The sequence below is a fragment of the Pantherophis guttatus genome, chromosome 11 (assembly GCF_059756535.1).
Source record: "Pantherophis guttatus breed Tessera chromosome 11, ASM5975653v1, whole genome shotgun sequence".
In the NCBI taxonomy this organism is placed as follows: Eukaryota; Metazoa; Chordata; class Lepidosauria; order Squamata; family Colubridae; genus Pantherophis; species Pantherophis guttatus.
In genome coordinates this window covers 26,931,320-26,946,820 of record NC_142073.1, presented here as the reverse complement: position 1 = coordinate 26,946,820, position 15,501 = coordinate 26,931,320, and the positions used below count along the sequence as shown (strand labels likewise).

The 15,501-nt window shown below is 48.1% G+C and overlaps 1 protein-coding gene across 8 annotated transcripts in view; it reads right to left on the bottom strand.

Annotated features, from left to right (window-relative positions):
• The window catches only part of NDRG4 (NDRG family member 4), a 29,906-nt gene that overhangs the window by 10,598 nt on the left and 3,807 nt on the right, over positions 1 to 15,501 (bottom strand). For 6 of the 8 annotated variants that reach the window (XM_034425695.2, XM_087877118.1, XM_034425694.3 and 3 more), the window contains exons 2-7: positions 11,610 to 11,701; positions 10,437 to 10,481; positions 4,556 to 4,661; positions 2,755 to 2,875; positions 2,226 to 2,288; positions 1,413 to 1,473 (exon numbers count right to left, since the gene is read on the bottom strand). In XM_034425695.2, coding sequence (XP_034281586.1) covers positions 1,413 to 1,473; positions 2,226 to 2,288; positions 2,755 to 2,875; positions 4,556 to 4,661; positions 10,437 to 10,481; positions 11,610 to 11,678 — 465 coding nt within the window. In that variant the 5' untranslated portion in view covers positions 11,679 to 11,701. Of the gene's footprint in view, positions 1 to 1,412; positions 1,474 to 2,225; positions 2,289 to 2,754; positions 2,876 to 4,555; positions 4,662 to 6,419; positions 6,816 to 10,436; positions 10,482 to 11,609; positions 11,702 to 15,501 lie in introns of those variants that run through there. The other 2 variants (XM_034425693.2, XM_034425692.2) reach the window with 2 other exon arrangements.

The window sequence follows — 15,501 nt, the reverse complement described above, 5'->3', positions numbered from 1 at the left end:
CTGCAAATCGTGGCACCTGCCTTGTTCCCTGAAGCTGCCGGGCAGATTCCCACCTCCCCCCAGACCGCCCCGAACAGGGTTGTTCCTCAGGTTGTGCCCCAACCCAGATCCCTGCTGCCTGAAATTGCCTGAAAATGGCCGAAGGGTGGGGGCTGGTGGGTGGGCGGGGCTATATTTGGCGTATAAGACGCACCCAGATTTTCACCCCCTTTTGGGGGGTAAAAAGGTGCATCTTATACACCGAAAAATATGGTAATTCACTCTCTATGTGTGGGTGAAACCAGGTAACTCTCTGTGGGTGAGGAAGGGCAGGGAGACTGAGAAATTCCCACAAGGGTTTCAGGCAGGTCTTAACCTCGAGGATGGAATGGAGCCAGGAAGATGTACGGGTTTGGCCATAGCTATGTTTATCCTGCTTAAAGACACCTTTTGTGAAAGGAAGATGTGTTAAAAACTGAGCAGCCCTAGGAAAGCTTGAGCCCATTTCCTTTTCAGAGCAAGTCCCTAAGAAGGTCTGATTTCACACTTTGACAAATCCAGTATGGATTTAAAGTGAAAAGTGGAACAGAATGTCCTGAAGACCAAGAATATTTTCCTGGTCACTATGGATCTCCTAGGCGGAACTTCATCAATTCTGGCTCAGGGAGGGGAGTATCCATGCTGCAGTGGAGTATTCCGGGGGCCACAGAGATTTGAAATGGGCACACTCAGCTTGGAGTTTATTGATGTACGTTTATCAGCTTACATGCCAGTTCTGACAGAAAATGACTCTAGGAAGCTTACAAAATAAGCTCAAGGAAAAAATATAAACTACAAAAAGGACAGAATCATCAGAAAAATGCTTGGTGCACAGTGAGAAAGAAACACTAAGCAAAGACGTCCCGACACAGCATCATCAGGGAAGCGGCCCATTGGAATAGCTGGACATCTGCTGGGCCAGGGGTGGCAACCACCAGCTGAGCTGGACCCAATTTGGCAAGAGTTACAATTGGCTGGTTGCAGGCACTGGATGTGGCAGCCATGGAAGTGTCCAATCTATACCCTGATAACCTCAGCCCAACCTCTTTCTCTATGGATACGGGCACGGTGGACAGAGCTGAGTAGGTCTTGGCAACTTTCAAGAACTCCTTGTCCGACACCATTTTCAAGGGGTTGCTCATGCAAGGGAAAGCGCATATTTCTGGCTTTCAGGTGAATAGGTCCAGGCTCTGATAAAAATAGAAAAGCTTTCAGCTAAATAAATGACCACCAGATGGCGTTACACAAGTTCTACTCTAGAAGATGCCAAAAGAGAGGGTTCCTTCTCAGAATGCATATAGGCCCCTCCCTCCCTCCCTCCCTCCCTCCCTCCTTCCTTCCTTCCCTCCCTCCAGGATCCCCCCTTTTACACCAGGGCCAGGCAGAGCACTTACGGCAAATTTGGCAAGAACATAGGCACCTGCTCCAACTCCAATTCCAATCACATACTTGAACCTATGAAAAGGGAAGCATCAGAGACTTTTTGGCATCAATTCCTTGCTTCATTCCCTGCCAGTTCCCAAGGCTCAGTTTATGGCCAACTAGAATTGGGGTCATCCAGATTGGCTTAAATGGTTCCAAATGATTGCATACAAATGGTTGTTAAGTAAGGGGTACCTGGATTACTTTTTAAGAAGTTCCAAAACATGATGCCTCCATAACAATTTTGTTAGGCTAAGCAGGAAAAGGGCCATTTTTGAGATCATCCAGTGAAGTTATGCTGGAACAGAGTTTGATGTGAGCTCTGATCAGCCTAAAACCTTCAACCACCAGGCTGCCAACTGAAGCTTTATTGAATTGGCTGCCCCTCAACTGTTTCACCACTTGCTCAAAAGGGCCAAACTCTGCATTTTAGAAAAAAGTCATTGTCAGCCACCTCTAAAGCAGGAAACCCTAATTATCTTTAAATAGCAAACTACAGCCAAGTGCAAAGTGCCAGTTTTGTCAGATGCTCAAAGGCACCAGGGGACGGTGAGTTCTGGTCCTGCCTCAGGCACAAAATCAACTGGGTAGCCTTGGGCCAATCACTTTCTCTTAGCCCTAGGCAGGAGGCAATGGCAATCCACTTCCAAGAATGTGCCAAGAAAACTGCAGGAGTAACCCCGGCCATGTAATCGACAGGAAGCAAGACTGGCAAGACTCTCCTTCTTGTACCACACCATAAAGGCAATATGAGGGCAATATGAGCCCCCAAACCCCATGCTCACCCAAAATGTTGGACCACACTGGGCAACATGGCAGCTAACTGGTCCATGGATGGGTACTGATACCTATGGAAACAGAGCAAGCAAGAAGTTCAGAAAGATTCTGTCTGTCTGTCTGTCTGTCTGTCTCCCTCTCTGTCTCCCTCCCTCCCCACTGTATATTTATATTTCATATGGCATAACAGAATACAGCATCAATACATAAAATTCACAAAAACAGTGTATAAAATGTGCATCAAAAGATAAAACATCAAAGCAATGATAAAAGATTACCTTATTCAAAAAGGGCCCTATCACCACTTAGGGCTACCTCACACACACACACACACACAGAGAGAGAGAGAGAGAGCTCTCCACCCCATCCAAGTGAAGGCCACTTATGGCCTTCATTTGAGTTCTCTCTGAGAGCCACATGACAGGGACTCTGAGGCAGATCCAGGATCCAGAACAGGCCTGGCAAGGAACCATCAGGGACACAACCACACAGCTGGCCATCAAAGAGGACACAGAGGCCTTCTTGGAAGATGCTTACCCCTGGGGAAACTGGGAGGCCCCAGACTGCTGCCCAGGCGCATCCACATGGCACACCACAAAGTGCTTCGTGATCTCTTGCATTTCCTCAGAATTGAAGAGAGTGTTGAAACAGAGCTTGTCTGCAAGAAATAAGAAAATTAGAGCTAGAGAACTAAAATCTCTGGGTTGATTCTAAACTGATTTTGTAGCTTTTTAAATTCTTAAATCTTGAATCTGAATTTGTATTCCCATGTTTAACCTTATTTATTGGATATTCTGATTTAATTTGTCTTTTAACAAATTAAAAGTCAAATTAATTATTTCTGTTTCTTATTGTTGTGAGCCATCCTGAGTCCTTCGGGAGAAGGGCGCCATACAAATCCAATAAATAAATAAATAAATAAATCAAATCAAATCAAATCAAATCAAATCAAATGATACCCCTTCAACAAGGAACTCAAGCATTGACTTCTCTTACTATTCCAGGCAGGGCAGGAGAGCACCTCCCTTTTATGCCAGAGGCACCTAAGGCCTTGTTCCTGGTCTTGAGCTCAGAATTCTTGGTCCAAATATGTTTCATATTACTCCAACACTAAAGCTTTTCAGGACTGTTGAAACTACTGCTGCTTTCCACACAGAATGTCTATGGTGATTCTCAGTCATCCAGGTTATCGTTATCCCAAAGGTGCTATTTCAAAAGGCAACTGGACTTTGTTTGCTTGAAGACATTTTGCTTCTCATCAAGGAACAGAGGTCAGAACTGAAGAAGCTTCTTGGATAAGAAGCCAAAGGTCTTCAAGCTAAACAAAGAAAGTCCAGTTGCCTTTTGAAAAAAGCATATTTGGATTCCATTTGGAATAAAAGTGGAACAAAGATAATGGTTATCTATTAATGCCTTTACAGCACTTTCAGCTATAATCTCTTCCAAGGTGACTCAAGCCCTTCCTGTTGGTGGATTCAGCCCATTCCGGTGTTTCCTACAGAGAGGCCGGGCAACAATTGGCAACCTCCTCAGGGCATGTGGAGAGTATCTGGCAAGCCAGCCAATCCGCTCCATTCAATGGAGGTTCTTCCCCAGCCGAGGAATGGAACAGGCACTCGGCCTGAAGGAGCTTTGACTGGCTGGCCTCTTTCCTATTGCCTGTCCTTGCCTGCACAGGTCTCCCATGCAGAAAGGGGCTGATATAAGCCAGGGCAGTAAAAGAGGGGAGTTGAACTCTAAGAAAGAAGGGCAAAGAAACACCACTGGCTGCCTCTGGACCTTCAGCTTCAGCCCATCTTCCCATCTCTTCCTGTCCATACAGCTTCCTTCTTCCTAAGCCATGAGAATGGTGGCCCTGGCTCTAATTAGTTTTCAGGGGATTTGGGTGTTTGCAAGCCTTTTTAGTCACTTTGTGGAAACACAGCCAATATTTTAACTATCTCTTGAACTAAGATAAGAACTCCCTTTCAGCATCTCCTCCTCTGTAGGAGGAGGAAAGATTTGGGTTTTGTTTTTTTTTTGCTATGTTCACACAGCAAAAGTACTTAATACGTTTTCTAGATTCACATTATGCTGTGAATCAAAATTAACCAAAACTATTGGGTCTGCACACTAGGTTACACCATCAGAACAAAGCCTTTTCAATGGCATTGAAAAACTTGGCACATCAGCAAATGTCAACAAAATGGCCGCCTTGACAGTGACCATGTCGATCACTCGTCCTTCTGGTAGCAAGCACAAACAGCCAGTTTGCAAGTCAGGCACAACAGAGTCAGGTTTAGGGGGGAAAGGGGTCTGGCCCTCCCTCCCCAACCAGAATTAAAAGTGACCCACTTACGATTGAGCCCCACATCATGGTATGTCAGGAGGGCTGGGCGGTTCCCTCTGGCGGATCCCCGAAGGACGACATGCAGCAGTCCGTAGGGTGTCTCGATGTCATGCTCCTGGAGGGGGAGAGATGGCGACATGAGGTCGGCCTCGCTGAAGGGAACTGGGCTGCTGCTGCTACCCCCTTCTCTAGGCCAGGTCCTCCAAGGAGGCAGGCACAGGGGGAGCCAAGGCAGCCCCAACCCACTGTGACGGCTGCATTCTTCCCTCTGGCCGCCATAGTTCGCCTCTGTCCAGGAGGTCCACTTACACAACCCAGGCTCTTTGCACACTGTCATCTCCTCTGCAGGGTTTTCCACAGTGTCAGGCTCAAGGAACCACAAACGACACAAGGAGTTCCTTCAGAGGAACTTCTTACTGGTGCTTGCACCGAGGTCTTGCCAGATTTGAGCACTTGCCTGCATAACTATTACATCTACCTGTTAGATCTACTATTAGATTTGCCCTTTTTCTGCATGCCAAAGACACTGAGCTTCTTTGCCTCTTGGCTCCCCAGGAAAGCCCCTCCTTCCTACTACTCTGGCCTACATTCCCCCAGAGTCCCTCAGGCATCGCTCCAGCAAATAGTCAGGCATTTCTACCACCCACACCCCTTCCTTGGATGAAGAATTATGGCTCTGCAGAACCTGCTTCTCCATAACTGCATTCACACAACTCCCTTGGTTGAGGAGTACACATAGATTGAACCATCACAACATATATTGAACCATGAACAAACTATGCAAGGTGTTTGCAACCTGCTCAGCCACAGGAAAAGACAAGCTGTCTTCTGCAAATGCAGCAACTGCATTCCTACATTCCTATAAACACAAATATAACTTCACTGTCAGCAGTTCCAGCGAGAGCAAGCCACCCACAGATTGTGAAGGATGTTAAAGATCTGAGGTCTGAGTTTGCCTGCTGGTAAAGGTGCAGGGGCACAGACCGTTGCCCTCGATTCCTGGTTCTCCTTTCCTGCAGGGAGGTTCTGAGCCCTCTTCCAGCACCCCGCTTCATCCAGCCAACCAGCACTCATAACCCAGCTGTGGGATGATGGAGGGGTCTACTCTCCCACATGGACCAGCCAAGAAACCCAAAGCTGGCTTGCCAGGGGACTCAGGCAGCTGCAGAAAAAGCAGCACCTTCTGGTAGAGGGGACCAAATCTCTTAAGCAGGGCTGACCAGCAGCAGGAAGGGGTGGGGGCAGAGAAGATGGCCACTGTCAAATCATGAGCACAAAGCACTAGAGGACTGGCAGCTGGCAGCATCCAAAGGGTCTGGCTGGTGGATATTCGGACTCGGCCTGCAGCTGCCAAACAGCAAGCGGCAAGTTCAAAATCTTCACTTTTGCATTTGCAGCAAAACGTTGAATAACCCCGCTCAGCCTTCGGTCTCCGAATGGTTCAGCCCGAACTGCTCCCAGGCCCCGCGCCGTTTTCTGCCTCAATGAGAACTTCAAGGACGCCGACAAGGTCTCGGCCAGCTCCGCAGCGAAGCCCCCACCAGCAGGCCAGCCTCGTCTCCACGGCGGGCGGAGGGCGCGGTCCCCTGAGAAGCCCCCCCCCAACCATCCCGCCGGCCATCGGCAAAGCTCCAGAAGACCCTTGAGCCCCTCCGGCAGGGTGGCCGCCCGCTCTCTCCCGCGGACCCGCGTTGCGCTTGGAGCGGCCACGGCGGGCAGCCGCTCCTCCGAGGCCTGGCCGAGAACTGAGGGCGGCAAGGTCACTACCCGGCGCAGTCCGGGCGGGGATGCCGGTGGCCGAGGCAGGGCTTGCCGCCTTCCCCGCCTCAGCCCCCGGCGACTTCTCCGCCCCCGGCCGCTGCGGGGCACCTACCCCGTCCCAGCACTCAGGCATCTCGGGGACTCCGGGGACGAAGCGACGCCGCGTCCCACTCCACCTCTCTGCACTGGCGCCGCGCAGCTCTGCAGTGGGCTGGCTTCGCCGCTGCATTTAAGGGCCAGTCGCGCCCCTCCCTCCTTTCCTCCGCCCCCTCGTCCTCCGCTGGCCGAGCGGCCGCCGATCCCGAAGCTGCTCGCGGGGAAGGCCGGGCCGCCACGCTCGGGAAAGGGGCGCACTAGGGCGGCGGCGGGGACCCCTGGCAGGGCAGCGCCCAAGAACAAAGGGTCGCAACGCGGCCTGCCCTCCCCATGCCCGGCGAAGCGGCCTCCAGACCCCCGACACCGGAGTAGAAGCCGGAGTGGGAAATAGCGGCAAGGGGAGGGGAATCCTGGGGAGAAGCACCTCCGGGTGCCGGCAGAATTAGGGGCCAACAATGGCCTCATGCCTGTTCTGACCCTTTCCCTTCCTTGCCTCCTGCAGGCAGTCTTGATGCCCTCTGGCCTTGGCGGGACAGACCTCCTTGTCCACTGCTCCTGGGAGGAGTGCTAAGGCTGGCTCCCTCTTCTGAGGTCACCCTCGCATGGCTCCCAGGAAGAAGTCTGCCAAAATCCCCCATCTGTCCCCATTTGCTGGGCCTCTTTTCTTACTGCAACTGAAGAGCAAGCAATGTCCTTCTTGCTCTGGATCTTATGCTATTTAAGATTTTTAAAGATCCTTAAATCAGCAGTTATTATTTCAAAACCCATTAAGGTGTAACATGCTGTTCAGGATTTTCTTTAGCGTTTGGTCACTGCCTAAATATCAATAATAGAAGACCATCTTCCCCCCCCCCCCTTATAGCTGTCTATCGGACAAGAAACTGAAGCATATGTTAGACATTCTACATGTCTAACATATGCTTCAGTTTCTTGTTCGATAGTCTAAAGATAATTCTTGAAAATCTACATTATTTGTACAATCACTATTGGGTGTGTTTGTGTGTCTCATTGATTCATGGTCAAAATATGGTTTACTAAATTAACCCTAAGTTCTGAGTTCACAGCACACTGAAATTAACTGCTAGGGCTTATAAGAGTCTTAAGCTAAAATCCAGTGGGCTGGCTTGTGTGTTCTGTGAAAGTAGCCATTTGTAAAATTTAGGCATTTGGTTTTATGACCCTATGACCGTAACCAACCAACCAACCAACCAACCAACCAACCAACCAACCAACCAACCATCCAACCATCCATCCATCCATCCATCCATCCATCCATCCATCCTATCCTTTGAATTTACCTCCCTGGGTCTGCATCAAGGCAGAGCAAAGTGCAGAGCTCCTGGCTTCTGTTCTAGGTTCTGGTGCTGTTCAACCTACTTACAAGGGATTAGGGCACATGATTATCACATTTCCAGGTGACACAGAAATTGCAAAGTCAGAGAGGACAGGACCACCTTGATAAACTGGAGCAATGAGCAAAACCCAGCAGGATTAATTTCAAAAGGCGCAAATGTAAATATCTACATTTGATTAGTAAAAGCCAAAGGAAAGCAAAGGAAAGGACTAAAAGAAACAGTTGGATGTCTTTGCTATGTTTAGTGTCAAGAAAAGGGGACCGAGAGACAGTACAGAGCCTTGATAGCACAGGGGTTTAGTGCACCCTGTAATTAACACAGCTGCCTGCAATTTCTGCTGGTTCGAATCTCTCCAAGGCTCAAGGTTGACTCAGCCTTCCATCCTTTCTAAGGTAGGTGAAATGAGGACCCAGTTTGTGGGGGCAATAAGCTGACTTTGTATAAACATACAAAAGAATGAAGGCTATTGCTTAACGCATTGTAAGCCGCCCTGAGTCTCCGGAGAAGGGCGGCATATAAATCAAATTAAAAAAAAAAAAAAAAAAGTACAGCTGTAGTACAGCTGTCTTTCAACATCTGAAGGGGTCTTAGGCCAATCATTCCAGAGCAGAAGGCAAGAAAGCTTTAAGTGACAAGGCAGCAGACTCTGGTTGGACCGCTCCACAAAGGAATAGGGTGAACCAAGTTCCTCTGTGTGGAGGGGCTGGAAAAATTAGCCATCCACCAGAGGTGGAATGACAGCTGATCTCCAGGAACCTCCTATTGTCTATTGATTCTCTGACTTCAAATTATGGGGCAGCCTTTCTAGGAAATAAGAATAGGAATTATTTGTGACATTTCTAACCTGGACAAGGAGCTCATGTGTGTTTTTGTGTTTACAATCTGCCTGTGAGTTGAACAAGCTATGAGCCAGTGACCAGCCCAAGCCCCCCTTTCAAGACTGGAGGTCACTTCCTTCCCTGTGATGACTCTCGTGTGCCCCTTTGGCCACAGCCCCATTAGGAGGTCAGATTTTGTCAGCTCATTACAGAGCCTTGCCAAATGAGGCCCAGATGTTAATGTTCAATAATTGCCAGAGGAAAAACAAAAATGTAACCATCTAAGCAATTTGCAGGGGACTTCTAGGACTCCATGGTTACATCTTCAGCTTGTCACAATTGTGGGAAGCTGATAGTCTAATTTTCAAATGAAAAAAAAAAACACCAGCAAATGTGGAAGATTCTGTCTGAAGAAGCCAATTTCACACACACACACCTCGCCAGAGCCAAGGCGACAAATGAAGGCTTGGCATTCCGCTATCCTTGGTGCTGAAGCTGTCCTGGTCCCACGGGCCGGCCACACCACGCTTGCCTGTGGCCACCAGGGGGTTCCGCTCTCTCTTCCACCATGCACCGTCACCAATTCTCTCCTCACCTGCTAGCTTCATTCCAGCCCTTGGCCCAGCTAAGATATTTTGGACTATAAGCACCTTCATACCTAATTACTGCCCACGCAGTAATTGGTTGATGGAAATTACAGCTCAAAACATTGGAATTCACCAGAGACTGTTTTTCTGCCTTACAGAGCATATTGCAAAATAACTGTAGCATGCAAAGAAGTTTTCTGTTTATCTTGCAACCCAGAGAAGTAATTCTTTCCTCTTAGCATAAGTTCCTAGTGTGACTCTGTAGATTTGGCTGTGCAACTGAAAAAGTTCTTTGTTCTCTCCTCTCTTACTGGAAGAGTGAAGGCCTGTTCATATATTTAAATGAAGAGCTGTATTCATACAACAAGCTTAATCTGATGAATTAAAAGCCAAGCACATCATTCACACACACAAAGACAATGTGGTTAGGTAACTTAAATCTAATTTAGGCTTAATTTTGTTTAGTTTTGGGTGGGTTAGAACACTCAGCCTTTTTTATTAGTTTCTGATTCAGTGTATTTGCAAATCCAGAAAATGGGTTCATTTAGTACCAAGTAATTTGTGTTGTGTGAACACAACTGTAGTGTAGTATGTTAAGCCAACCTAAAAATGCTGTGTCTCATGTAATTGTTAAATCGGGTTTACATTTTGGGTAAATCCCAAAAAGCTTCCTTTCAAGTTCTTCCCTTAGCAAGTGAGACTTCCAGGGCAGAGAAGGGGCTGCCCAACATTAGGAAAACAAGCCTCACACAAGAACATAAACTGAGGCCCGGTTCCTGTGAAGAAGGGTTTCTAGCTGCTGCCCCACCTTAAGCACCTCAGAGGCACTTAGGGATGCTTCTGATGCCTCAGCTTCAGCTCCTGCCCTGAGAGGAAAGCCACTCCTAGGAGGCCAAAGAGGACCCAAGGCCCCCAGCCCCCCAATTCTCAAGGCAAGGAAGTCATTGCTTCAACAAAAAGCCAGGCTTTGAAGAGCTGCTCTTGCAGCAGCTTCCACTGAAGGCCTCAAACAGCACTTTAAAGAAACAGCCATGGGAGAAGGAGGATTCTAGCCAATATCTTTGGCCTGAGATTCACCCGCCAGGAGTTAGGCAGCGCTCCGACCTTCTCAGATACAAAAAAATGAACCCACCCAGAATGGGACATCCCCCCACCCCAGTGATTCTTTTTTGTTGGATTTCTGCCACTTCTGAAATGCTGGTCTTGCCAAAGCAGCAACTCCTCCATTCTTTCCTGGATAAGGCAGACAATATGCTCCCCCCTGCAACCTTACCTTCCAGTCAGTGTCCACTGCGGGCAGGAAAGTGTCTGAATTCTCCTGGAAGGAAAAACATAAAATCAAACACAGCTCTTGCAGCACTTCTGATTCCTATGGATCCTACCACCAGAAAAGCACTGGGTGGGGTGGGGGTATCATATAAAGAGACTCATCTAGTAACCTCCGTGAAGTGATCATTTGCCAACTTGGGGCCCACCCAAATTATAAACACAGGTGTCTAATAGAATTTCGGCTGATTCTGGGGAAAAGCAAAGCAGAATTCAGCCAGGTGGATGTCTGACCACCTGGAAATGCCAGGATTATATGCTGGACTGGGAAATTGAGAGAGAGATCCCAGGGAAAAAAGAGTCTTTCCTGTGGCTTCCAGGGCCAAGCAGGATATGGGAGCCCAGGCTGGGATGTGGCCTATGAGGTCAGCTGCTCTTTCTGTCCCTTCTCTGGATGTTTCTTTCCATTTGCTCTTTTCTTTCTCTTGTCCTCAGGGTCTGTTTCCCTTTTTGTTTGCTCCCACTACCCTCCCACCAGGAAATAGACCAGCTGCATCTATGCGGGGGGGGGGGGAATCAAAGTGTGGGAAGCAGCACTACAATCCTCCTGTGTTTCCACTGGTCTCATGACTTGCACACCTCCCAGGGTCTCAATGCTGCTGGAACAGACAAGGGGTTCTTGCCAGGATCCAAAGTGAAGGCAAAGGGCCTTTGGGATGCAGCCAAGTACAGACCAGGGGTGGGATCCTACCGGTTTAACAACCGGTTCGCTGAGCGCGCACACGCCATACATGTGCTGTGCGCATGTGCACAGTTTGTAGAAAATTTCATGTTGTTGAGAGCAAGGAGCTGAGGAGCAGCAATCAACTCTGCTGCCCTGATCAGCTGGGCTTCAGAAGCAGAAATATAGGTGAGTATAACGCAGGGGTGGGCAGGTGGGCCCACTTCAAAGAAAGAGAGAACCAGTTCACTCACAGCTGAAAGTCGGAGCTAACGGTTCATCCAAACTGGTCCAAACCAGTAGAATCCCACCACTGGTACAGACTGCCCAGGCCTGCCTGAATCCCAGCTTGCCATTCCATGCTCTCATCACTGGCTCCAGGCAGACTCTAATCGAGCCGAGGGACCTGCCTCCAGGCTCAGCAGAATCGGAACTCCAGGAGAGAAGTGAATGACTCACCATCTCAGCATCTTGTCCACGGAGCAGAGGCTTCTCCTCTGTAAATCGCTGCTCATGTAGGCTAGCCATGGTCACTTCCTGGAGCAACAGTCCTGGACAAACAAACAAACAAACCAAGATTAGTCAGTGGTTTGCCCCAATCCTGGAATGCCAGGGGAAAATCTTTCTCACTTCGATGGCAGGCCCTCCTCGTCAAGAGTGCAAAGCACTATGCACCTGGTCATATCTACACAAGCAACCTGGGAGTGGGGGGGATTTAAAACCCCCCAGAAACTTGGCCAGGTCTGAGGAGGAAGGGCTGCAGTTTGCTCTTTTGGAGTCCTTCTCCCGATGGCGGGCCATGTGCACTTTGGCTTAACTAGGGTTAAAAGCTGGAGTTGAATAGGGCCATGGGGATGGAGCAGAAGGCCCTGAAAAGATCCCTGACATTGGCTGCTCCCCCCACCTTTGTGTACTCAGCCAAAGGAGAGCTGCCCTCTTGAAAAGATGCGAGTCCCGAGCCAAATGACAAACGACAAAAGAGAAGAGAGGCTCTGCATTCTCCCTGGGGGAAGAAGGCCAGCATCACTGTGAAACATAAAAGATGGATTGGAAGACTCACACAGCCCTTTGGGCCTGTGGAAATGGTGATTTGCTCCCAGGAGTCGAGGACTGCTTGGGCCTTGTTGGCTGGCAGAATTGCTTATCCCGCCTGGGACTCAATGAAACAAGGCCATTATGTGTCTAAATGGTCTTAGCAACTATAAATCTCCAATGGATAAATCACCATGATTAGAATAAACCAAGATTATTTTTCGATATATAGGAATTGATTGCCAGAGGAATCAGAAATGATTGATTTGTGAGGTTGGGAATACTTTGGAAAATGCTTGCAGGGATCTCCAGCCTTAGCAACTTTAAGACTTGTGGACTTTAACTCCCAAAATTTCTCAGCCAGCATGGCTGGCTGGGGAATTCTGGGAGTTGGAAGTCCGTAAGTTTTAAAGTTGCCAAGGTTAGAGACCCCTGCCCTAAAGCCAGTCATCACACAGCACTGCAGTCTGCCAACATCTGGCAAGAGACCTCACAGGGAATTGGCTTGAGTTTCTTCAAAACAGGCTTTGCTATGTCCTTCTCATGACTGCGCTCCACCTTTGGGCTTAGGAGAACACAGGAATAACGTGGCACTTGTGCAGCACAGCTGACATGGCTGCCTGCAACCAGCAAGCCAAAAGGGCCGCATGGACCTTCTTCTTTGAGGGACTCTGTTGAAAGTGCTAATCAATCCTTATGTCAAGCTGGGGGGAAATGAAAAGGGGATCTGCAGTCAGGCAAGTCTTATGTGACATTGCTATAAATGGCTTTATAAAAAGTTCATTATATGTGGTAGTGGTGTTAATCCTCTAATGAGGCAGGAAGAACCATAGAAAAACTACTAAACAAAAATGAATTTCTGTTTACAGAAAAAAAATCAGAAATTCACACAATCACACACATAACAGTGATCGAAAGATTTTGCAGATTGCAGGCCTGAACATCCATGAGGAGTGCAGGGCAAGAGGGAAAAGGGTTGCAAGAGTTCCAGGTTGCCTCAACAGAAATATGAAGTTTGGATTGTAACGTTTAAAGCTGTCTTTAATTCTCTTTTAATTAGAAGGCTGTTTCTACCAGGTACACAAAACCCCTGGGCTGGGCACATTTGCGCTCTCTAGTAATGGATTGCACTCACGGAAAGGCCACAAAAAGAGCTTTGGGGGCAACACAAAGCAACTAGGCAAGAGGTGACATGGTGGTCTCTGCTGTACTACCAACGGGCTAACACATTCATATTTGAAGCAAATTTCAGTGAAGAGATAGGATTTGAACTCTATAAACATTTCAGTCATATGAAAAACAAATCCAGAGACTCCAAAGGACTAACTACACTCCAATTCATTACTACAGGAAAGTTTAAAAAGAAAGAAAACGCTGAACTATAAGCCATATCCAATTCACAATCAGTCTGACACCTTCTGACTATCCTTTGTGTGTGTGGCTTTGAGTCAGTGTTGACTCCTGGTGAACACTTGGACAAGTCCCTGCATATTTTCTGGCAAGTCTTTTGGAAGTGGTTTACCTGGGCCATTGCCTCCTTCTTGGGGCCCAGGACTGACTGGCTTTGTGTCTAAGGCAGTCTCCTTTTTCTAGCATGCTTTTAACATGACACCAAATTGTCGCTCTCCAGCCCTCCTCCCTCAATCCTATCCTCCACCACATCAACTTCATCCCTAAAGGCTCCATGGAAGAGCCAGATCCAAAAGCTGAGGCCACCTCCAGGGTGAGGGTTCTTGTGCAGGAGACTTGTGGCAGAATGTCCATCATCCAGACCTTCAGCAGGCAGGGCGCACAGAGGTGTGTGGAGGGGGGGCAGATTCCACCAAAGAGTCAGCCTCTGAGGTGATCCATGAGGCAACTGTGTCTACCTTGAATTGCACCTGGAAGCCAAGCAGCAACCAGGAACGGTGTTAGATGGCTGTGGAGTGTGGATTCACAAGGAGTTATGCTTTTTGAACCAGTTGGATGCCAAGAGCAGCCCCAGAGCAAATTCTAGAGGTTGAATTATGAGGCCTCCTATTCCAGAAAGGGCAGAAATTGGCACCCCAGTCAAAGCTCTCCTGGCCACAACCAAGTGAACAAACTGATAACAGTTCAGATCATCTCTGACTTTGGCAAGAGGCCTGCACAAGAGTTAAGGCTAGTCAGCTGGGAACCAGCAGTGCTCAGGCAAGAGAACTCAGGCACATGAAGCCCATGTGCCTGACTCCGAAGGCTAGAAAAAGAGAAGCCAAAGTCCATTGACGAGAAAGGGCAAAAAAAGACTTCAGATTCAGCCTTGGGCTGACCATGTGCAGATCTTCTGTCTTTATCTGTCTAGCCAACATCTTCTTTCTTGTCTGCAAAGTGAACAACTTATCTACCAGGATCAAATACATGGTGGCTAGTTACTAATCAAATACATGGTGGCTAGTGAGTTTCTGGAGAGCATCTTGTGACTGACGGCTGCAAACTGAATAGCTCTCTAGGCAGGTTGGACAAATAAGGTTGCTGTCCCTTCTAACACTGGAGTCTTCTGCAGTGGTGGGTATCAAAAATTTTGACTATCGGTTCTGTGGGTGTGGCTTGGTGGGCGTGGCAGGGGAAGAATACTGTAAAATCTCCATTTCCACCCCACTCCAGGAGGTTACTGCAAAATCCCCATTTCCTCCCCATCAGCTGGGACTCGGAAGACAGAGACTAGAAGGGGGTGGGGCCAGTCAGAGGTAGTATTTACCGGTACTCCGAACTACTCAAAATTTCCGCTACTGGTTTCCAGAACTGGTCAGAACCTGCTCTGGTCTTCTGGTTGGAGAGCTGCTTAAGCAGCAAAGACTAGAGAACCTCTACAGCCAATTTCTAGTTAGTTGGTAAGTCTTTTGTCTGCAATATAGACTACAGTTTTATCAACAAAGTGTGGGGGTGTTCATTATGTTCTGCATTGCAAGCTACAGGCTTTTAGATCAGCTTGATTGCTGTATATTTTTAGCTTTTCTGAAAAGCAGCCATAAGATTGGAGTAATAAAAATACATTCCTCTATTTTTCCTGTTATTTATGATTTTGCATTTTGCAATTTGAACATCCCCTCCCCACAGCATCCTTTAGTAACCATGAAGCCCTAACCCCATACCCCAATGCGGAACCAGTCAGGACATTACTATTGTTAAAATATATTTTATTTATTTATTTGGCTTTGCTTGAGCCCCATAGTTGGGGAATTCCTCCAACCTAGAGTCCTGAGCAATTGAAGTGAAAACAGCACAAAAAGAAGTAGAGTTCTCCAGTATCTCTCCTCCCACATCCTGCTGTCCCGCACCTTTCAGCCAGCACTAGTCCACT